Here is a 24,987-nt window from a genome sequence, read left to right as displayed (position 1 = left end):
CAATATTAAGACAATATTCACTCAGCTAGACAGTTTTTGATTCTTTCTCTCTTGAACTTGGAAGATGATAGGTATTAATGAGTGCAATAGTACGCTTGTAAGGTGGTAGAAAATGAGCAAAGTAACCGGTGATTCGGTAGTTGTCCTTGAGCATCTATTTGTAGTAGGACACCAACGGTCGAATCTTCTTCATGGACACGTGGCAAACATTCATTGGAAAGCCTCCATAGTACAAGAGTACAACAGACTCTGTGTTCATGGATCGTGGCCTTACTGAACGATAGTGCGCCGGATATCCTTCTAGAATTGTCTTGTACTGAACAAGTAGTGTGAAGAATATTCGCGTACGTGACGTTCATTCATTTGATGCAAATAGCTGGCGTACTTGACTGCAAGAAAGAGTGGAGAAGGAGTAGCGTACAACTAGTTGATCGTGGGTAGACGTATGCTAACTTCAAACGGCTGCTGAAGCGAGACATTAGACGTGCTCCATTAGACTGCCAAGTCTAAGGGAGTTAGACGTCGACGTCTAACAACGAGTTTCATTAGACCACCAAGTCTAATGGATTAGACTACAACGTCTAACTTCGCATCCCATTAGACTACCACGTCTAATGGAGTTAGACTGCAGCGTCTAACTACATATTACTTCAGACTAATCTGAAGGAGTTAGACGCCAACGTCTAACTACGTATCTGTTAGACTTGTATGTCTAACTACGTATCTGTTTGACTAGCACGTCTAACTACGTATCTGTTGGACTTGCACGTCTAACTACGTATCTGTTATACTGACACGTCTAACTACATATCTGTTAGACTGACATGTCTAACTACGTGTCTATTAGACTGACACGTCTAACTACGTATCTGTTAGACTTGCACGTCTAACTACGTATCTGTTAGACTGACACGTCTAATTAGTCTGTTTAGACCACGTTTAAGTTAGCCAAATCTGATGCACCTACATAAAAATAATTAGACGACTTAACTTCTTTCATATTTAAACATCATCAAAACTCAGTTGATTAATATTTAATAATTTCTAAGTTAATTAATTTTTCACTTGGTTTCTTTCCAATAATTTTTTGAGTTAATTAATTTTTTACCTAATTTTTCTGTAACATAATTAAAAAAAAATTAAAGCATTAAAAAGTGTTATCTATACATATATTCTTATAAAATCAAACAAAATAATAAAATTATATAATAAAAATGAACTTTACTTGTTATTAAATAGTTTTAAAATTTTAATAAACAAAGACGAGAGAAAAATAATTATTATTATATAAAAAAAATTATTATATTTACTTTTTATATATATATATATATATATATATATATGAACTTACAGAGAGAATAACAGAGGGAGGGAAGAAAGAGAAGCCGAAAGTTCAGGGCATCCAGAACCATGTACATCCCACAAATTGAAGGACACGAGTACATGATAGAGAAAAATGAGGAGGGGAGAAGATCGTCTCGTATTCAGAGTCGCGAACCTGGCTGATCTTGGTTCCTTTCATTCTCTTATGAATTTATGCAATTTTCCAGGAATTCCCAAGTAAAGCCTTTTTGTCTGCAAGTATCCACAACGTTACCCTATAAACATTTCTTCAACTTATACTTATTTGAATCGTACAGGTCATATTGCAGCAAAACAGCTAATTTACAGCCAAAATTTGAGATGGGTTATAGTGATGAATGCAGGACGACTTAGTTTCTATTTCAATTACAAGCATGAACTTGTGATTGATTCCATAAGTCATCGAGCTTCATATTCGTGTTGAGAAATGGTATGTGAAATAACCATCGTTTTCCTTTCTTCCTCACATTCTCTCATATCTATGTGTATGTATGTCGGTTTTGTTCAGTGAATAGAAATTTCCATATCGTTGAACTGTTTGCCATGCATTCTCATTTCTATACCAATGTTGGCTTATAATCCTTTCATTTAAAATTATTCCAAATAGGGAAACGATATTGAATGTTCATCTTGATAGAGTTTGTCCATTTGAGGATAGTGACTACTGTATAACTTGAAGATTGATATAGGAGAATTGTCATAGGTTTGATTGTGTGCGAAAGAGTTAGTAACATCGTTTGGTGCAGCCTTGATATGTCTAAGGAGCTCTGATACAATGAAGAGTTTGAGTCTCTAAGAAGTGAATATCTAGTAAGGACAACTAAAAACTAATGGAGTAGATAAAATACATTGAGATGACAAAGTAATAAAAAATAGAGTAAATGAGGAGTTCCAATCCAAGGGCCACAGGCTGGAGTGAGGAGAGATAGTCCAAGAGAGAGTAAATTCTGCATTTACTTCAATTTAAATCCATTTTCGAGGCAGGAAAATGCTTAATGTTGAATACTATTTCAATTGTTCAATAATTTAGACACAAAAGCACAAGGAAAGAGGATATGGAGATAAGTGCATACCTCAATCATCCCTTAGTATGGACAACTTTTCTTTTTAATTATTTCAATTCTGTTTTAAAATGTCAAATTTTTATTAAAAAAAAAAATCAAGCTGCATTTGAACATTAAAGAGTGGGGTGGAGGGATTGAAGAAAAACAAAATTTAAAAACTAGTTATCCGCACCTACAAAGTCTTCTTTTCCTAATAAAAGCAAAAATATGAAGTTCTTTATTATTTTAATGCTTAGTTTTACCCTTAAAAATATTCTATAGCTCTTTTTTTAAGAAAAAGAAAAAAAGAATATAAATAATTAAATCATCTATTGTTTGTCCCCAATTTATTTGTCCTAAAAGTCCCTCCTTTCAGTGGGATATTCCATTGAAAATTAAGAATGTTTTGCAAAAGAGTTCACATGTCTATAGCAAGGTCACACTAGAGAAGGTTGTGGTAGATATTTTTCTCGTTCTTCATCCAAACACAACATCTACTAACAAGATTTATCTCCTTTCTTTTCATTTTAATGATGGTTAGAACTTCTCTATGGATAGCTTCTTAGAAAAAGAAAGATTTTGGAACAAAGTTTAGCTTTCCATACTTTCTTTCATGGGATCTTTTCTTTTTAATTACTCAAGAAGGAATATACATATTTTCACAATTTACTTTATCTGGACATGCTTTTGAGTTTTGAAGGTTAATATTTCCTAATTTTGTATCTTACTGGGAAAACCATGTGTAGGTAGGAAGCAACATTTAGTTCAAAAGGAAAAATAATTTTTCATGTAGCACATTATAGAGAGGTGAAATTAACCAAATATATGATAATCTGGATGATATTTCTGAAAGAACATCCCATAAGTATTATGTAAGTTTGAGAAGTATTGTTATGGCTGTTACATAATCTCAAAGGTCCTTCATCTAGTAAAATGTTGATTTTGCTCTAATAATATATAGGTATATCAGTTAATATCTGTAAATGCCGTATGTGTTGTGAGAACTTGAGGGAAAATTTTCATCTAAGGGCTTGTTCGGTAGGGGTTATTTGAATAACCTGGATAGAGAGAAAAAAGATGATTGGTGATTATTTTGAGAAGGTGTAAATTTTTTTTTTGGTAAAAAGACTTAAAAGGGTGTTCATATATATAAATAAAATTAATAATTTTAAATAGAAAACATTTTAGTATTTTGGTTAATAAATTAAGTGCTTTGATGGATGAGAGGGGGAGTGGAATGATGTTTGATTTTTTTAGGTATTTAAATAACCCAAAACCGAACAAGGACCTAAGTTTTCCTCTAAACTTGAGAAAGATGATCTGGAAACTTATGACATCCTATTCTAGGTGCATCCTTTCTTTTAAACTGTAGTTTGATGCTTTGACATTTGTATCCACCATTACTACTTACTGCAGTATCGATTAAAATTTGATTTGATGCTTTGACATTTGTATCCACCATTACTACTTACTGTAGGGTACTGCAGTAAATATTATTGTGGGTTCTCATGTGTGGCTTGAGGACCCTGGATTGGCTTGGATTGATGGACAAGTACAAAGAATTAATGTTGAAGAAGTTGAGATCCAGACTAGCAATGGGAAAACGGTAAGGAGGCTAAACAAGGCTAGTAAGTAATTATATTTTCAACACAAGTTTCTAGACACATGCTTAAATGTTTTTGACATTTCCTACTTTCTTTTTCTCCAAAGATGTCACTTGCTCTTGTTTGCTGGTATGTACATCCCAGTGATATTCTTTTGCTCAGAAAATATATTTATCGTCTCCCTTTTCAGATCTTATATCTTATTACTTCCATTGTGTTGTGCATGGCTGGATTATTTGTTAGCTTCAAAATGCCTTTTTTGGTTTTGGATACTGTAATTGTTGGAAACATGAGACTACCTTCCCTTTTCATATGTTTGCATGATCTTGTCCATTTTTTTCTTCTCAAGACAATCAAAAACTAAAGACATAGAAGGAAGTAAGGAAAAATAATGATGACAAGTTATATTTGGTTTATATATGAATTAAACCTCTATAAATAAAATAAGATTCATAAAACTATTTGATCCATCCACTAATAGTCGAAAACGGTGTGGTTGACGTAATGTTATGATACCATGGAATCTTTAATAGAGAAAAAGATATATATTTTTAATATTTAAATATGAATATCCATTTATACAAATTAGAAGTTAAGACTTTTATTCATTAGATTAAATTAGATGTTTAAATAATTCAGTGACATCAGTTTGAGTTTTTACACTAGGATCATTTCTAGTTTCTTTTTCAATCACGCCCATTTTGTACTTTTGAATTTATGATTTTTAAACAAAAGTTGCTACACAATTATGTCCTTTTTGGTATTTCAAATTCTACCTTCTTGGAACTAATTCATTTGATTTATTAGGTTGTTGCAAAGCTATCAAAAATATACCCAAAGGATATGGAAGCCCCTGCTGGTGGAGTTGATGATATGACTAAACTATCCTATTTACATGAGCCCGGGGTTTTGCAAAATCTGAATATTAGATATGAGCATCACGAGATATATGTATGTTTTCGGTACTTCTATGTTGTAGTGGAGCTTGTTTGATGTTTAATTATTATTATTATTATTACTATAATTTATTACAAATAATTTTACATCTCATCATCAATCACTTCTTAAAATATTAAAATGCTCATATTTTTTTTTTATATATAATATTAAATAGTAAGAATATTTTAGTCATTTTACTAAAATAATCCAAATAAATTACTTTTTTACTTCAAATAAGATTTTAAAAAAACCCACACCAAGCCCTTAATGTTTTCCTGGTTATGAATCTCATAATGCTGAATATTATTGCAGACCTACACCGGTAATATTTTAATTGCAATCAACCCATTCCAAAGGCTTCCTCATCTTTATAATTCTCACATGATGGAACAATACAAGGGAGCACCTTTGGGAGAATTAAGCCCACATGTTTTTGCAGTTGCTGATGTTGCTTATAGGTGATTCTTCTATTTGCTGGACTAAGTACTACCTTAGATTATTTACATGGTATGGTTTATTTCATGTAACAGAGCAATGATTAATGAAGGAAAAAGCAACTCTATCCTTGTCAGTGGTGAAAGTGGAGCAGGTAAAACTGAAACAACAAAAATGTTAATGCGTTATCTTGCCTTTCTGGGGGGAAGGTTGGTCACTGAAGGTCGCACAGTGGAGCAACAAGTTCTTGAAGTATGTTAGCATCATTTTTCTTTAATTTGTTACAGACAAATAAATGTTATTCTTCAAGTACTTATCATACTAGGAATATTGATAAAGCTTCTCATGCTATATTGTTATCTGATTGTAGTCAAATCCTGTACTTGAAGCATTTGGCAATGCTAAGACGGTGAGGAATAACAATTCCAGGTGATCATCTTTTTTATAAATTATTTGCTAATCCACATGAAAACACAATGAAGGATGGTTTGGTTTAGGGTGATTTAGAGGTTTTCAGGATCTTGATACTAATAGTTGCAAGAGCTCTATGTAATATCCGATTACAAGTCAGGTTATATAATCTCTGAAGTCCTCTATTTCAAACACAATATAGGAGAACAGTAGTTTGTATCCAATCATGTTAAGATCTTGTAATGGTAGATGTCTTTAATTTTTTCTCCTACCTCTCTTTTGTAAAACAAATTGTACATATTTTTGGTTTATATATATAATTTATCTCTCTGCACTCTAATACTAGTCCTTATTTCAGCCCGATCACTATATTGCTCAACATTCTTTGTGAACTTAATTTTTGCTTAAAAGGTTCATGATAATAGGAATTTTAACCTGACATGAATATTGTCATCAGTATGAAATTATGTGGTAAAAACAGCTTAAATAGGTCTGAGTTCTACATATTATTTAGCATTGATGCTTATGCTGCAGCCGTTTTGGTAAATTTGTTGAGATTCAATTCGATAAGCATGGAAGAATATCTGGAGCAGCTATCAGAACTTACCTTTTGGAGAGATCTCGTGTTTGCCAGATCAGTGATCCTGAGCGAAACTACCATTGCTTCTACCTTCTTTGTTCTGCACCTCAAGAGGTCTGACATTCTTAGAACAAAACTCATTACTGTGTTTCCTTAGTTGCATAGTTTTAGGAACTTCTCTTACAAATGTGACTACATTTTTTCAGGAAATTGATAAGTATAAGTTGGGACACCCAAAAACATTTCATTATCTTAATCAGTCAAAATGTTATGAGCTTGTTGGTGTAAGCGATGCTCACGATTATCTTGCCACTAGAAGAGCCATGGATGTTGTTGGGATAAGTCAGAAAGAGCAGGTACATCAGATTGAAAGTTGCTTTTCACTATATTCACTACATAGAGTTAACCAAGCCTTTTCGGCAATGGTCCTTGTTTCTCTCCCAGGAAGCAATTTTTAGAGTCGTTGCTTCAATACTTCATATTGGCAATATTGATTTCACTAAGGGCAAGGAAGTTGATTCATCAGTTCCCAAAGATGACAAGTCCAGATTCCATCTCAAGACAACAGCGGAACTACTTATGTATATATCTGATATCATTGTTAAATTCATAAGCCATGTGCATCACTCCTAATAAGAACCATTTTGATTACATATTTCTTTCAGGTGTGACCCTGAAGTCTTGCAAGATGCACTTTGTAAACGTGTCATGATTACACCTGAAGAGGTTATTAAACGATGTCTTGATCCAGTTAGTGCGGCAATAAGTAGGGACGGATTGGCTAAAACTATATATTCTCGGTTGTTTGATTGGTAAGAACTTTTGAAATGCTTGATCTTTTTTAGGCCTCTGAACTGTTATTCTGAAATACATGGTTGAGTTGCTGCCAATCCATTTATACAATTTTTTATGCATTCAGGTTAGTGAATAAGATCAATGTCTCAATTGGACAAGATCCTGATTCAAAATCTCTTATTGGTGTTCTCGATATTTATGGTTTTGAAAGTTTTAAGAACAACAGGTAGTAACCACCATTTGAACTCTAAACTTGTAGTGATATCTGATTAAAGTTCTGAATTTCATTTGAATTCATGATATCTTCTTGAAGATTGTATCTTGATTTCAGTGTGTTGTGCTGCACAGTTTTGAGCAGTTTTGTATTAACTTCACAAATGAGAAGCTGCAGCAACATTTTAATCAGGTGGGTAATGAAATTTCATTGACCATAAACTTTATGGGTTTGTTGTCTCTTGTAATACAAGTGTTTATGTTATTATATATTGTAGCATGTGTTCAAGATGGAACAAGAAGAATACACCAAAGAGGCTATTGAATGGAGCTACATTGAATTTGTTGACAATCAAGATATCTTGGATCTTATTGAGAAGGTTAGTTCTATGTCTCCTAAGTCTATAACTTGTTCTTCTTGAAAAGTGATTATGCAATAAAAGCCCCATATGAGAACACTTTTATTTTTTTTATATGTGGATCCTGATGCATATACATTTGAAAAGTAAACTTTGGCTTAGATAGATTCATAAATTTATTTTGCTTTTTCTATCTGGATTCAGAAAGAAACAAAAACAATGTGTTTTCAATTTGGGACATAGAGAATGCAAGTTGTAAATTTGAACCTGAAAATAGGTTGATGAATTATTTGAAGTAATGTTATCAACCTATATATAATTAATTATTTCCACCTTCTTCAGTTGGAGAACATATCTAGTTGGGCTGACTTCGGTTGTGTGAGATGAAAAAATGGTTACTGATGTCCAGAGTATAATATGTTTGAAATAAAAGAAAAAACATGATCTGAAGTAACTACATAAATAAATATTGTGAAGGCAAAGTGATGAATCAGCTGGTTTACAACTATGTTTATAATGATGGCATGTAATAATTAGTTGTAGAACTCCACCAAGGTAGCCCAGTGGTAAGAGTCGACTTAAGAGACCAAAAGGTCACGGGTTCGATTTCATCTGGAAGCACTTTGATTTTAAGTGGGGTGTCATGGTTGTGGGGTGTCATGCTAGTTCTCCTTTAATTCTCAAAAATAATTAGTTATAGATAATAATCCCTTATTTTTAGGAATTTATATCCATCCTAGAAATCACATTTAACATGTATATAAAGGACAATACCATTATTGAATTACTTATGTTAATCTCTCCATTATTGCATGGTATCATAGCCGCATTTGTGGTAAAGATACCTATCCATCCTAGAAATCACATTTAACATGTATATAAAGGACAATACCATTATTGAATTACTCATGTTAATCTCTCCATTATTGCATGGTATCATAGCCGCATTTGTGGTAAAGATACCAAAAAATATTTCCTTGAACACTTCTTCTAAAACCCTAAGTATCCTGCGACGTTCAACCTATGGCTGAATATGGGGCTTCCTTTCAAACATCATCCTCTAAAGTTTTCTCACTTCTCTCATTTGTGGTTGAGCCATCCTCTACTCTAGTCACCCCTGACAAACTGAATGGGATGTAATCTCGACTGACAGAAGATATGAACTTCCTTACAAAAGGGACCAACTTACAAGAAATGGAAGATTGATAATCATAATGCTATGTCTTGGTTAATCAATTGAATGAAAAATGAGATAAAGGACTTTTTTGCTTTATGGATACATAAAGGAGATACGGGATCCTGCCAAGGAAGCCCACCCAAGACTAATAACACAGATGAAGTGTTTCATATTGAAGCAACACTCTAGGATTTGAAGAAAGCCTAAAATGTGGAAGATTCAACAACATTCAAAAAGGAGATAGAACAAAAAAAGGATCTTAAAGATCCTTTTTTAAAGACGTTAGAGTTTTTAAATGCGTCAAGTAGGGTCAAACCATCAACCTTCCGCTTAAGAGGATCTTTAAGTTCTTGCTTGGTCTAAACAAGGAGTTTAATATGGTACAGAAAGGGTTATGGCAACCAAATCCCTCCCTAATCTTGGAGGGGTGGTCTTTGAAGTAAAGAATGAAGAAAGCAATTAGAAGGCTATACTGGGGCAAAGTATAAACAATTCAAGTGAAGGTTCTACCTTAGCAGTCCTTGATCATAGACAGGACTCATACAAACAACGTCAAGGTAAAAATATGGTGTGAATACAGTAGAAAGATTGGACACAACAAAGAAAATACTAGAAAACTCGTGGAAACTAGCTGATTGGACGCCAAAAAATGGAAGGTTAATGCCAATTTTGCAACAGAAGAAAATAGTTCTGGAAGCTTTAGCAAGGAACGGCTGACAACCTTGCAGAAAAGAATGAACAATACTATGAGAATGAATCCCTTCTAACCAAATAGGAATGGTGGCTCCGCAAGGTAATCCTTCTAGAACTATATACTCTAGCTCTAGGCCCAGATTCTGAAGCATCAAATCATGTGACTTGTCCAATTTTTCAACACAATTACTATTGCAAAGACTAAACTTTGTGTTAAAATTGCTGATGGAACTCTATCTACGATCTTGAAAGAAGGGTGAGTAAAATTATTGGAAGATCTCACCGTTAACAAAGTTTTAAATCAAAATACCAACCTTTCGTCCACTAGAAAATTATGCCTTCACTATAAATGTTGGAGCACAGCCAAAGAGCAACGTGTGTCTGCTGATTGAGAAAAAAATAGTAAAGTGTTTTCCCGTTCTCCATTTTCTCACTCATAAGAACCAACCTCTACCATTTGAACAGCATTGATTTGAGTAAGAGTCACTTTATCACGCGACAGTCCCTGGAAGGCGACCTAGGACGTTAACAACTTGGATGTTGCAGGAGGCGGTCTCTCAACACTTAAGGATGTCCACGGGGACCTTACGCCGTCGGCGTTGCCGTTCCTTGGTGGCTGGCGTTTAGGGTATTGGTGCAAAGGGACTTCTCTCTCTATTGCCCAGTGTTGAAAGCTAAATATTTCAGTTATCGGGTTGCATTTTAGTCCCATTTACAACATTTTTACTCACAATTTGAATTAAGTTTCATGCTCCTTGGTAACTAGATGTATGTTATTCACTTATTCTCCTATAAGAGTTCCACTCTGATGGGGAACAATAAAGGCTGATCTGAGAATTCCACGTAATATTTTGTATGCAAGAATGTAACAATCTCCTTCTCAAAATCATCTTCTTTAATACAATTTCAATAGAATAATATTTTCTATTGCTATCAATTTTAAAGTTTATAAGTTTACTATTGTAAGCACCGTTTGACATTCTTTAACTATTTTCTCTATTTCTAATTCTCTACTTGTTTGTTTGTCCAGAAACCTGGTGGAATTGTTGCGCTTCTTGACGAAGCATGGTAAAAGCACTTGGAAAACATTATGCTTTTCTACTACGATTAAACTGATTTCATGTGTTTTTGTTTCTTTCACAAATAAATTTGTCAGTATGTAATAAACTAACTTGTATGAAACAATCATATCTTCCTCTCTTGGTGGTTTCAGTATGTTTCCAAAATCAACTCATGAAACATTTTCAAACAAACTTTACCAGACGTTTAAAACACACAAACGTTTCATCAAGCCCAAGCTGTCTCGTACAGATTTTACAATAGTGCATTATGCTGGAGAGGTATGTTTCACTTTCAAAGCATATCTATTCCTTTTGTTATCATCTCACTTATTCTTATTGTGCCTATTTTCAGGTTCAATATCAATCTGACCAATTTCTAGACAAAAACAAAGACTATGTGGTTCCTGAACACCAAGATTTGTTATGTGCCTCGAAGTGCTCTTTTGTTGCAGGCCTTTTCCCTCTCCTACCCGATGAGACTAGCAAATCTTCCAAATTTTCTTCTATTGGTTCTCGTTTTAAGGTATCTAACAACATAAGAAGATGTATCTAAGCATCTTATAATATGTCTGTTTGAGCTTTGTATATACTTTTTTAATTAGTTTCTACATCTGCAAGTGATGTACTCTGTCATAGTTAATTCCAATGGCCTTACTATAAACAAGCAAACAAGAATATATTTTTTTCTCTTAGTCTTTATTTTCACAAGCCCAATTGGAAAATGGTACTGGTAGTAGCTTGTTTCTTGTGTTTGTTAGCCTGCAAGACCTCTAGGACCAACTGAGTGTTCAGCTAGGGTTTTTCTACTTATGATTGTAAGGAGGTCGATCCTACGATGTATTTTCTCGTGAGAACTCTGTATTCTCATCTTATTGTTATCTAAGTCACACCTCCCTTGCTTCTTGGTCTTACCTTCTTGAATTCTTATCTTGTTATTTTTTTACTCTATACTCTTGACCTCTTCTTGTAAGTACTGTCACATGAAAATTTTCTATAATTTATGTGTTCATGACATCTTTATGCAGCTACAACTACAACAATTGATGGAGACATTAAATGCTACAGAACCTCACTACATTAGATGTGTAAAGCCTAACAATCTTCTCAAACCTGCCATATTTGAGAATGTGAACGTCATGCAACAATTACGCTGTGGTGTAAGCTACTAGGTTTTATTTATTTATTTTTATATTTTTATGCAGTTTATTATGCATTGAGCATCAGTGACTAGTTCTTTATTTTCAGGGTGTTCTAGAGGCAATTCGGATAAGCTGCGCTGGCTATCCTACTCGAAGACCTTTCTTTGAATTCATTAACAGATTTGGGCTTCTTGCAACTGAGGCCTTAGAAGGAAAGTAAGTATCTACTTGGGGTTTTTTAAAACAAAGGCAACCCACTGCCTGACCAATTCTTCTGCGCTTAAGCATCTAATTTTATTTAGGAAGTATGAATACTGCCTCTGATTAGTTTCTTCATCGTCAGCTATGATGAGAAAATTGCATGCAAAAAGATTCTTGAGAAGAAGGGACTCTTGGGGTTTCAGGTAATTCTATGTGATTATTCTCCCTCCCTTTGTAGATTTCATTTGATCACTGCTGATTCCAGTATCATTGGACCTGCTCAGACAGTAACCTTTGGCTGTAAAATTTCATCCATCTGTTGAAAGCCTATTTTTATAGACGAATGTGAAAAATAAAATTAGTTACCTTGGAAATACCTCCAAGTAGAGCTTAATTGAGGTTGATTTCCAAGCTTTCATTAGTTCATGAGTATGAATTACATTTTTAAGCATCCACATAATCTAGCCAAAAGCTTTTGCTTTAGATATATATTTTAACTAAAACCTCATACATATTGCAGATAGGTAAAACAAAGATTTTTCTAAGAGCTGGGCAGATGGCTGAATTAGATGCAAGGAGAACAGAGGTTTTAAGTAATGCAGCTAAAACTATTCAACGACGTATACGCACTCACAATATGCGAAAACGGTTTTTAGCACTTCAAAATGCAGCTGTGTATATGCAATCTTTTTGTAGAGGTGAGCAACCTTAAACCTAAAGGTCTTTTGTGCAAGCTGCAAGAAGACTTGTTGCACACATGCAATGATTAATGATTTTTTTAGTTCAGTGATTGCCCAATTCAGTCTCCTTAACATGTGCAAAAGATTAAGCATTTTATTATAAGAGCCATCCAGTTGAGACCCTTGATAAATCTAGTTTTTATGAGTTTGGTAAATTTCAATAGAACCTTGAAACTAGCTTGAACAAGAAAATGTTTAAGTCTGTGTGGTCATTAACAATTAGTACGGAAATAAATGCCTGATTAGGGACAATATTAATATTAATCATTAGAAAGGGAAACAGAAAAGTCGTTGAAGAAAATGTAAATATTCAAACTCAATGGATTCTTTCAGAACAAATTATGAACAAATAAAATACAGATTGTAATTTGATGAAAATATTCTTAGCCAAAAAGTAAAACCAAAAAAATGGATGACGATTAAGATGAAGCAATTTTGCCCATTACTAGGTTTCCGGATCTTGGTCCTTAGTGAAACTTGTAAAAACAGAGTTCTATTGATATGCTTGGTTATGATATTATAAAGATTTTGGTAACTAGTCTCACTTTTTTCAAATATTGGTATTGCTACATAACAGTTTTCTTTGTTCTTCCTCGTTTTCTTCTTTCAACTCTTATTGCCATTTATTATATTTTCTTATTATCTAGATCTAGTCCCATGTTAGCTTCTAGGTATTTTAACTTTTCCCACCACTTGCCTTTTGACATATTTTAGGTAGATTGGCTTGCAAGCATTATGAAAATATGAAAAGGGAAGCAGCTGCCTTGAGAATCCAGACGCATGCACGTAGTTTCAAAGCCAAAGGAGCCTACAAAAGGCTTCGGTTATCTGTTCTCTTTTTGCAATCTGGGTTACGGTTTATGGAAGCTCGTAATGTATTTAGATTCAAGAAGCAAACCAAAGCTGCAACCATTATTCAGGTTGGTTTATTAATTATATCTAAAAGGATCCAGATAGCCAGATTTTGTTATATATATGTTGGAAAGAGTTAAATCAAATTAGAGGCTTCTTTTTGTGTAGACCCTATGGCGCTGTCACAAAGCTGCCACATTCTATAGAAAGCTAAAAAGAGGAGTCATAGCTGCACAATGCAGTTGGAGGGGAATAATTGCCAAGAGAGAGTTACGGAAGCTCAAAATGGTAAGCTCAGAGGCTGTACAGTCTTATCTGACTTAATATACCAACATAACTTTAATATGCTTATTTTATATTATCAATTGAAAACTATATGCTATAATGATACAAGATATATATGCAAGAGCATGTATTTTTTTGTTCCAACTTTTCTTTAGCTTATAATTAATATCTATAGTATCTTTTATATCCCTCGATTTTATGAAAAAGAACTTTCCTTTCCCATCTTAAAAATGTAAACCTTTTAACGAATGCTATGCAGGCTGCAAGAGAAACAGGTGCTCTTAAAGAAGCGAAAGACAAGCTTGAAAAGCATGTGGAAGAACTCACGTGGCGTTTACAATTGGAAAAACGGATGAGGGTAATAAATCATACTTCAATTGACATCTGTAGTGATAAATTAAGCAACCTCTATAAATGGTTATTGAACTTCATTACTTCTAACATTTTTAATATATTGATATACCTTGTATTAGAATCAAGTATAAACCTTAAGATTATATTATATTAATGAGAGAACTAGAATTTGAAAACAAAAAGAAGATGAGAGTTGTTAGCAAACTAAAATAAATTGAGAATTAATGGAGGAAGAACTTAAGATAGAACTCTTATTATTTGGTAGATTATAATGACTGAGAAACTCTAACAAGAATCTTTTAACTAATTCATTTCATTCCTATAATCAACAACTAATATTCTATTTATACTATTTTATTAATAATTGTTACTTTTCTTAACCTCTAGGCTTTCCAACTGTGTATTTCAACTCTTCCCAACCATTCACTTACACCATAATGCATTAACCCTAAATCCCTTTCCCTTGTTTCATTACCCCTCCTTCAATTCGTTCGTCTGCAAATGACAATTGATGAAGGTTCAACAGAAATTCAAAAGTATCTAGTGGTTGTTTAAAAAGTATGAATAGCCAAAATCTCTTCCTTGAACTATCTTGTGGTTCCTAAAACCATAAGAAGTATTTGCAACTCATCAACGACTTATAACAAAAACTTCTTCGAGGACAACTTTCATCGTCGGGTCGTTGTTCAAACCACAAAAAATACCTCACTTTTGACCTTAAATCAATACATGGTTGAAACATTGGTCTACGGGACTCTCAAATGTATCAATTGTCAAAGCAGAGTGATCTATGCTTCGGTTATGCTTTCGGTCAATTTGATCAAGGTTGTATGTATCGATGTATGCCGATTGCATCTCCTTTTCGTTACTCAATAACATTTCGTTTCTAATATAAATTTTGGGATTTGCAATGAATAATTGTCATATTCATTATGGCATATATCGTCTCCAAATCCGAAATTGTCGCATTTTGTCTCGTTTCTAACTTTTGTTTTCCATAAACACTAGTTTGTTTGGACACTTGAGGAATTAGATATGAGTTCTTCAATTCGTCAAAGTAGTTTCAATGTTTTTTTTTGTAAGATCCATTTATTGTTTAAGTGTCTTTTCCAATATTTTCCTTTATTGTCACTTTATGCAATGCACATCATTTCTTCCATTCAATGGAATAGTTTATCATTTTGATCCTATATTTTATCACTTTCATGGAGCTTCAAACGCATCTCTTTTAGTTTGTTTCTGTTTCGAGTTCAGCCCTTGGGAAGCTTGCACTTCAAACAAGATCTTCTCTCAATAAGAGCATATATCTTTTTCTGTTTCAAAATCCTTCAGCTAAATAATCATTCTTGTCAAACAGCTTCTAAATCAAACAATTCTAGGCTGCTCAATTACTGTCTGTTAATATTCTTCACAGCCGATCAATAATCAGACCATCACTTCACTCAACAAAATAAATTCTCTATTTCAATCGTCACAACAGTGACTAACTCAATAATCAGCTAGTCACAATACTAGTCAATTTGCAACCTCACAGTAACAATCCATCGGCGATAATTGATTCACAGTTTCCACATTTATTTTGGAATTTAAATTAGCGTCGCTTCGATCAGAACATCTACTGCCACTGAGGTTCCGTAGTGATGAACGGGCTGTCGTCATTTCTAAATTCGCCTCAGCTAATCTGATACCATTGATGTTGCGGAGTGATAAATCGGTTGTCGTCTTCTTAGAGATTCACACAGGCCGTCGACCCGTCTTCTCAGTGATCCACACAGGTCGTCGACCTTCAAACTCACAACAGAAATCATTTTTCCAAGAATGAGCTCTGATACCAAGAATTATGTATAAACCTTGAGATTACATAAATGAGGGAATTAGAATTTCAAAACCAAGAAAAGATAAGAGCAATTGAGAATAATTTAGTAAAACAGAACCTAATTACTAAGGAGAATTCAATACAATTTTTCACCTATTTCATGCAATAATAACTAATATTCTATTAAAAATAGTCACTTAATAGACTTTCCAACCGCACACTTTAACCTATACCCTTCACCTCCAGTATAGTGCATTAACCCCTTTCCTTTAACATATTTATTTGAAAGGAAGTTTTCTTTCTATATTGAATTTTAACATACTAATCAACAGTTCCTTGCAAAATCATTGCATAATAACCATCTATCAATACTGCAAATGAAACAATTGTCAATGTTTTATGTTTATGCACACAACAAATTGTGGTGGAGGAACTGGATGAAAAATAAAAAGATTATAATGATTACTCGTTAGATTTGTTAGGCAGTAGTTTCATCTCCCTGCAGAATCAACTTCTGCATAAGATCACATGTCATACCAATATTTGTATTGCCTGCAGACTGACTTGGAAGAAACAAAAGCACAAGAGATAGCTAAACTGCAGAACAGTTTGCAAGATATGCAAGCGAGAAACGATGAAACAACTGCTTTGTTAGTCAAAGAACGAGAGGCCTCAAGGAAGACTATTGAAGAAGCACCTCCTGTCATCAAGGAAATCCAAGTTATGGTTGAAGACACTAAACGGATTGAATCGTTGACTGCGGAAGTTGATTCCCTAAAGGTAAAAAGTCCATGAATTTGTCAATTTTATGTTCGTTTAATATGCTAATGAATTCGGACAATATGTTGATACTTGAAGAGGAATTGAATCCATTGCATAACCATGAAAGTCAGATAAACCCGGATAAAGAAAAATATTTTAAATGCTTCTCAACAATTCTTTTGTTTCCCTTAAATCCTTGTAATAATATAATAAAACACTATTAATTCTGTATTGCCACTCATCTTAGTAAAATCGAGTATTGTTACGCTACCTCTCTCAAATTCTTCAAATTCTTCTGTGGTAGATACTGTGACCAGTCGATGTAAGTGATAGACAATGTTTAACTAATTCTCATGATCCATTGTTGGTATTGCCCAAGGAAACAGTTGACAAGATTGAGATATGTGTTATATATATATTTCATTATGCTTCATGGATTTATTTACACGAGTGAATGATGTGACCACATTTATTTTCTAGAGAAAATGTTGCAGACATGTAGGGTTGACTATTTGTTCCATTCATGTATTACTTGACGCGGATTCTTGGAATAATAGTATGTAATATACACGTGTTCTCTTATGTCATGATGCATGGAATATTTTACCTTTCTATATGTTGATTGACTGTGAAAACATCTTTGAGTTGGATCCTCTCTTGAAACTTGCAATAGCTTTTTGCTTCCATAGACCTTCAAATATTCTCAAGGATAGGGCTCCAAGCTCTGAATCTGCACTGCTTCGAGAGACCACTGCCTCGTTTTTGCTCCTCCATGCAACTAGGTTGCCCCGATATCTGTGAGGAGTAGCAGTCACATTTTCAAATCCCTATAATGTTTTCATACTTCATAATCATAGCTTCTTGTTGTTGGGTTTTTTGAAATCCTGATAAACTCCAAAATGCATGCTCAGAAGAAGCTTATATATATGTATGTGTGTGTGCTTGTGGAATAGCTTAGTTTATTTGAAGCAATTATCTTCAATATTTTGTTGCTTATCACATGCATGAAGGCTGAATTTTAATATGTGAAACATGGCACTACAGCCGTGCATTTATGAACTTTGATCGGGAACCTTTGTGCTTTGAGTTCCGTTGAGTCATTTATTTTGTTGTTGCTGTTTTTTCCGCCGCCTTTTGATGTTGTATCAATTTGATTAACTTATGACAACTTGCATCGTATTGGTTTGGTTTTTTCTCCTGGTATATATGTCTTCGTGGTGTCGCGGATTTAGCGGAAAAAGCATCTCATTTTTACAAAATAAACTACTATTTGAAATAATAAGTATATGTTTATGTTATATTATGGTAGTTGTACTTGTTTCAAATCAATTTCCGGGTTAGTCTATGAAGCTAAATGTAGCTTACCTTCAGGACTTACTCCAGTCAGAAAAGGAAAAATCTTCAGATTTGGAGAATAAGTCAGTTGAATCCAAAGAATCTTTTGAAGATAGACTTAGAAAGCTGGAAGAAACAGAAAAAAGAGCCAACCAACTCCAAGAGTCATTGACCAGGTAAACATAATTGCATATATTTTATATATCGGTGTATATTGGAGAAAAATCAATTCATTCCTTTCATTTGTTAGTAACAAAAATAAAAATTGGAAAGAATATAAGATATTCTAGTTTCCGTCTATAGGCCATGATTTCCTTCTTGCTTGATATTTGGCTTGTTACATACATATTCATTAGGATAAAGGGGTGTATATGCATATGAACTTTCCTAAAATGTGCAAATATATTATGAGCACTTTAACTAGTATAAAAATATACATGTATCTGTGAATCTTCATTATGTTATTCATTTCCGTTAATAAGAAAAATTAACTGTCAGCCTTGAGTGTTATCATGAAGGGCTAGTTATTATGTTTTTATTAACATAAACTAGTTATGTGGCCCAATTCTGAATCTTATTTCTGAGTTTTCCCACCCGTGGTCTGCATTGCAGAGAGTTAACAGAACCAGAAATAAGTGGAATACCAAGATAAGACACAGGGAGAGAACCTTCCATAATATTAATAGATAAATGTGATCCTTTGTCTCTTCAGAAACTCCAGCAAAGGCAACCAAACATTTGTCAACAGGATCTTTTAGGGGCTTCATTGATAGTCCTGAAAGACCCTCTACTATCCTAGCCACTAAGAACGCATCATCTGCAAAACATATATTATAAATTCTATCTGTTTGACACTTAGGATGATAATTGCTAGAATAGGTTTTAAAGAGATCAATGAGAATGGAATGGGAAATTTCCATGATACAAGCACAAATATATCGAGAAATAGGATCTCCTTGTTTCATGCCTCTCATTCCCTTGAAAAAGCCATCATGATTTTCAATTGATGCTAACAATATACAGTAAAGTGGGGGATAATAACATATTGCCTTATCCATCTAATGAAGGAAGATGAGAATCTAGAATGACTCAAAAATGCAAAAGTTGTATATCAACTAATTGAGTCAGAAGATTTTGTATGTCGATTTTAAAAGCAGATCTTCGTGATAATTGTTTTGGATACGTAGAGAGAGAGGGCAATTGAGGAAGTAGGCAATTCTATGTATCAGACTATCTAGATTATCAGTAAATAGGATTGCGCTGATAGATTAATAAGAAAAGGCTTCATTCTTATTAAAGGCCCTTTTATATAAATAATCAAATAACCCAAATTTTCAGATAGGTATAAAAGTTACTAGTTACTACAATCAGATTTGAAGGTGTGATTAATTTGGTTAAGTTTGGTGGTTCTGGTCTCTAATCGGGATTCTCTCATCTCAGCTCTCTCTGGATAACATTGATTTTGTAATACAATTTCTGCAATTTTAAGTTACTTTGTATCTTTATGTTTTCAACATGTATCAATGGTATCAGTTTCCTCTTATAACCCCTCATAATCTAGTGCATTAACAAAATGTTGTGAGAAATTGATCGAACAAGAATAAAAGCAGTTTGGTTCTGGCTAATAAGAAGTGGCAGGGTTGTTTTGAATATGTTGGCCAGAATTTTGAAGATAACATTGTTGATGATGTTGTATATAGATATAGACTGGAAGTCCTTGAAGGTTTCAAGGGTGAAACTTAAGAATTTTGTTTTTTAAATTGTTTGAGTACGAAGACTGGAACTCAGGAAAATTGTTCGGATGAAACTTTAGGAATCAATGTATGGATCGTGGTATTTCATTGCTTTAACATCCTGCTTTGGCAAAAGAACTCATTGACCCCCTTAATAACATCAGAGCCTACAATCTCCCTAGTTTTCCTCAAAGAAACGAGCATTAAACCCTCTAGGATTCTCTCATCTCATCTCATCTCTCTCTTCATTACTCTACTGTCTCTTTTTAACTTTTTTTAGTCATCGGATGGACATCATCAATAGCACTCTTTCTTGCCGACGACTAAACATGTGTTTTCAACAAAGATCCATCATCACCACCGCCTTTAGTAGCCATGGCACACATCAATCGTCCTCACATTTAGGCAAAATTAAATTTTTTGCCCTTACTTTTATTACTTGACATTCATTTGAGCCATTGATGTGTTAATATCATAAATCCAATCTCTGGCTGAATTATTAAATAACAAAAAAATTATGGCATCACTATTGCAAAATCTCAAGCGGTGTCCATCTGCGACATTTCATCATCCTCTATATTAAAAATAAATGGGACGTCACTCAACAGATTTACCACGACGCTACTTTGCGAGAATCTCAACATTGACCTATTCTTCAACAATGATTCTCAAAGCCATTATTTTTTAGTTGTATCAAAAATTTATTTGTTAATAGTTTAATCTATAATTTAATGGTTTGAGAGGAGTGTGTAAATAATCAAACTAGTAATTAGTGGGATCAACTAAAGTAGTGATTGGTTACCGATCTTTATTTATTTTCTATAAATATTCATGTATTTTCATTAGTTAATATAAGAACAAAATCAGAGGTGTCTTATCCCTCGTATATTTCTCTCTTTAAAAACTGACAGGGACCATTGTAAGTAAAAGAAATTGGGACAACGGATTAAGCATGTAGCCTGTAAACACACTTAACCATTTAACCAGGCACATAATTTGCCGCCTAACGGGCTCGAACCCAGGACTTTAGGGTTAATATCCACCTCTTGTTGATCAAAATTGGAAAAAAAAAAATAGGCATGCCACATGAGGTGAAAGTTTGTCGGTCCTTAGTTGTGATTTTTCACTTAGATGAACTGTAAATAGAATTTTTAGAATAACTCAACAACGGATAAATAATTGAAGAAGGTGATTTGAGCAATTGAAATGAATTGTATGAACCAATTGAGCAGATTTAATGTTAAATAAGTCATTTGAACCATTGAATAAGTTTGATGGTATATCGATCCAATTGAAGTTGAGAAGAAAATTGAGCCTAATTATGATGAGGCGTCTTCATTTGCAATGACATTCAATAATTTATTTCTTATTCAACATAGCATTAGCTCGAACTTCTCAAATTATCTTATCCTTTCATTAGGAGCAACTTGCCACAACCAGATATGCCTACCACAGGTTGATGAGTTTGGTAGATCTCTTGATAATATTCGTGGTACACTTAACAAGTGAAGTGCTTTATTTGCAATTTGGTCAATCTATCCTCAACTTACTTCCCCATTAGTTTGTTCTGACTTATTCTTGGTTGTTCCAGTGCACCATGTAATATATTCTTATTTCTTGGAATTCTCCAGACATTTTGTACAACCAGATTTTACTCACTCAAATTTCATTCAGGATGGAAGAAAAACTCAATAATATTGAATCAGAGAATAAGGTTCTCCGCCAACAAGCTGTGTCAATAACACCAAACAAGTTCTTATCAGGACGCTCCAGATCAATTATTCAGGTTCTTTGATAGTTGCGATTTTCTTAAGATAACATGGCTAGTTAGCAGTTTACAAACAGAAGTTTTCATCTTCTTGGCAGAGGAATGCAGACAGCAGTCATATGTTGGGGGGGGATAATACAAGGACACCTTTGGTAATTATTATTAATTTTATTGCTCGACTGTGACAGAGGGATTTGCTTGTTTCTTAAACATTGTGATGGTTGTTGATATATTTTAGGATCTTCATAGCCCTTCAATGAACCAGAGAGGGGAGGCACTTCCTGAACTTGATGACAACCCGCAAAAGTCTCTGAATGAAAAACAGCAAGAGAATCTTGAGCTCCTTATTCGGTGTATATCTCAACCCCTGGGATTTTCAGGAAATAGACCAGTCGCTGCCTGTATCATCTACAAATGCCTTTTGCACTGGAGATCTTTCGAAGTTGAGCGGACCAGTGTGTTTGACCGCATCATTCAGACATTTGGCCATGCCATTGAGGTAAAATATTTTCTTCTACGTGCCTTTAATTATCTTCTCATTACTTGCATATTATGCATATGAATGAAATAGAATTGAACATCACTTCCTGTCTAGACATTTGGCCAAGTGTCATTTCTGTTATATGCCAACTATCCTTCTCACTGCATATGAATGAATGGCATAAAATTGAAGATCTTCACTTTCTGTCTGGATTGAAGACACAGGATAATAATGAAATCTTGGCTTATTGGTTGTCCAATGCTTCAACCCTGTTGCTACTACTTCAACGAACACTAAAAGCAAGTGGTGCTGCTGGAATGACTCCACAAAGACGCAGGTCATCATCAACTAGTTTGTTTGGGAGGATGACACATGTAATTTTAATTCTCCATTTAGGCTTTATTATTATCAGAATCTAAGGAAATATTTATATATATATATTCCACATTTTCTTTCCAGAGTTTCCGTGGAGCTCCTCAAGGAGTAAATCTACCCTTTGGTAATGGAGGCCTGCCCGGGGGAATAGAAACACTGCGCCAAGTTGAAGCCAAATATCCTGCATTGCTTTTCAAACAGCAACTTACAGCATATGTAGAGAAGATATATGGAATAATCCGTGATAATCTGAAGAAAGACATTTCTCCATTACTTGGATTGTGTATTCAGGTATAATAGAAGTATCTCTCAAGTCTTGACTGCAATGCAGCAGAATTTAATGATGGTTTTAGATAGAGAGATAAAGGAAGCATGATCCTTTTCCTTCTAGATTGCTCCATTTTCATTGTTTACAGGGGAGATAAATTGGTTTGGTTATAAACTTAAGTTTCCTGTCCATGACCTATCTATAGGCACCAAGGACTTCTAGAGCAAGCTTGGTGAAAGGCTCATCCCGTTCAGTGGCAAACTCAGCTGCTCAGCAAATTTTGATTGCTCACTGGCAAGGGATAGTGAAGAGCCTTCAACATTTCTTGAACACTTTAAAAGCTAATCATGTCAGTGAAGCATTCAATATCTTTTCTTATATCATGTTCTTTCAATCTTAGATTTTATATGATGGTTACTTCTTTATATTTGCCTTCTCAGGTTCCCCCATTTTTGGTGCGTAAGGTTTTCACGCAGATATTCTCGTTCATAAATGTTCAACTATTCAACAGGTAGGATTTCCACATTTATTATAATGATTGTATATAGACAGCTATTATGACACTAATTCCAAGTCATTTTCTTATTGTCCTGATCATGGCTTCTTTAACTACAGTCTTCTATTAAGACGGGAATGCTGTTCCTTTAGTAATGGTGAGTATGTAAAAGCAGGATTGGCTGAACTCGAACAATGGTGTTACTCTGCCACAGAGGAGGTAGGACTTCTCAGATATTTTTTTCTGTAACTAATTCCTTGAGTCTTCTGTTTTTTTCCATCTAACTACTAAAGTAACAAATTTATGTAGTATGCTGGGTCAGCTTGGGATGAGCTCAAACATATCAGACAAGCTATTGGATTTCTGGTATGTTTTTCCATCTCTCAATACCGTTTGATTTGATCTTCCTAATAATTAAATTAAGTTTCCTTTTCTGCTTTCAAAATGTTTTCCAGGTTATCCATCAAAAGCATAAAAAGTCCCTAGACGAGACAAGACATGTTCTGTGCCCGGTGAGTTGAGGAAGTTTGTTTGTTGGTGGAAATATGCAATTGCATTACTCACTCTTGCTTCCAGTTAATTAGATTTCAATAAGTTTTATCTCCCTTTTTCTGTTGCAGGTTCTTAGCATACAACAGTTATACAGGATCAGTACAATGTACTGGGATGACAAGTATGGGACACACAGTGTATCCCCAGATGTAAGTTCTTGTTGATTTCATTAAAAATGGTTTGGAATTTTTCTGCACGCTCTTAGTCCTTAATAACAACAACATTCACATTTTATTATTTATAATCAAGTGTTGGAAAATCCAGTTCATATTACTTGAATCAATTATGAATCCTGATTATGGCTGAGAGAGAACCCACCAAGCTTTTCATGAGGAGCTTGGTAAAGAAGGATTGTTCAACTAGAGTGACACTAGTTTTGAATAATAGTGATGCAACAAACCTCACATATATGTATATATTATATGTATAAACATTTTTTTGCCAGTATATTGGTTTTCTCACAAATCTTCTAATACATTTTATAATTTTCAAATTTGCTTGTTAAATCTACTTATTTCTCATCCTCCCTCAAAAGAGGAAGACAATGTTTTGTCAAAAAGCTCACATATTTGGCAAGCCCTTTTATTTTGGGATAAATATAATGTATGAATGTAGCAAACCAAGCATAATATAAATCCGATGATGAGTAGACTTTAATGTGCTTGAGATTAATATGCAGGTTATATCTAGCATGAGAGTATTGATGACAGAAGATTCAAATAATGCAGTGAGCAATTCTTTTCTATTGGACGATGATTCAAGGTAACTTAACACCAACCAACCTGCTTTTGTTTATCTCATTCTCTTTTTGACTTTTCATGTCATCTTGCATATACAATAAATGTTTTCATTATCTCTTAACTTTTTTCTTTCTCCAACTTATGTTAAAGGTATAAGCTAACACATGAATATTTGGGTGACACTACAGTATTCCATTTTCTGTGGATGACATATCGAAGTCGATGGAGCAAATAGATATAGCTGATATTGACCCGCCACCACTTATAAGTGAAAACTCGGGATTTAGCTTTTTGTTGTCTACTCCTAATTAACCAATGTTTTGCAGCATGAAGAACTTACTGATCTTCAATATTTGTCTCTCAGCTGCGTATAGTTAGTCATCTATGTATTGTCACCTTAGACTTTAGGACCGGTAGT

The 24,987-nt window shown here is 34.0% G+C and overlaps 1 protein-coding gene across 1 annotated transcript; it reads left to right on the top strand.

The window, feature by feature from the left end:
• Positions 1-1,357: 1,357 nt before the first annotated feature.
• LOC124939904 (myosin-11-like) lies at positions 1,358-24,914 on the top strand. Its single transcript, XM_047480366.1, has 39 exons — positions 1,358-1,560; positions 1,641-1,792; positions 3,883-4,011; positions 4,817-4,960; positions 5,261-5,406; positions 5,479-5,635; positions 5,754-5,812; positions 6,329-6,488; positions 6,581-6,730; positions 6,819-6,955; positions 7,040-7,186; positions 7,294-7,395; positions 7,518-7,575; positions 7,661-7,762; positions 10,642-10,679; positions 10,825-10,951; positions 11,025-11,195; positions 11,698-11,829; positions 11,918-12,027; positions 12,155-12,215; positions 12,533-12,710; positions 13,467-13,672; positions 13,773-13,892; positions 14,149-14,247; positions 16,618-16,839; positions 18,193-18,332; positions 21,564-21,675; positions 21,756-21,809; positions 21,896-22,156; positions 22,357-22,512; positions 22,598-22,804; positions 22,987-23,130; positions 23,222-23,292; positions 23,397-23,496; positions 23,587-23,643; positions 23,733-23,789; positions 23,898-23,978; positions 24,509-24,591; positions 24,758-24,914. Exons 2-39 carry the CDS (start codon positions 1,790-1,792, stop codon positions 24,879-24,881), a joined length of 4,605 nt encoding a protein of 1,534 aa, XP_047336322.1. The 5' UTR covers positions 1,358-1,560; positions 1,641-1,789; the 3' UTR covers positions 24,882-24,914.
• The last annotated feature ends 73 nt before the right edge of the window (positions 24,915-24,987 follow it).

The sequence above is a fragment of the Impatiens glandulifera genome, chromosome 5 (assembly GCF_907164915.1).
Source record: "Impatiens glandulifera chromosome 5, dImpGla2.1, whole genome shotgun sequence".
In the NCBI taxonomy this organism is placed as follows: domain Eukaryota; kingdom Viridiplantae; phylum Streptophyta; class Magnoliopsida; order Ericales; family Balsaminaceae; genus Impatiens; species Impatiens glandulifera.
Note: the sequence above shows the minus strand (reverse complement) of the source record. Positions and strands in the feature narration are given on the sequence as shown.

What these genes read in the sequence shown, in the direction of transcription:
- LOC124939904 (XM_047480366.1), top strand. An exon ending in CTCCAAGAGTCATTGACCAG is followed by an intron (nt 18,333 to 21,563) that starts GTAAACATAATT and finishes AATTTCATTCAG; the next exon opens with GATGGAAGAAAAACTCAATA. An exon ending in TGTTTGGGAGGATGACACAT is followed by an intron (nt 22,513 to 22,597) that starts GTAATTTTAATT and finishes TTTTCTTTCCAG; the next exon opens with AGTTTCCGTGGAGCTCCTCA.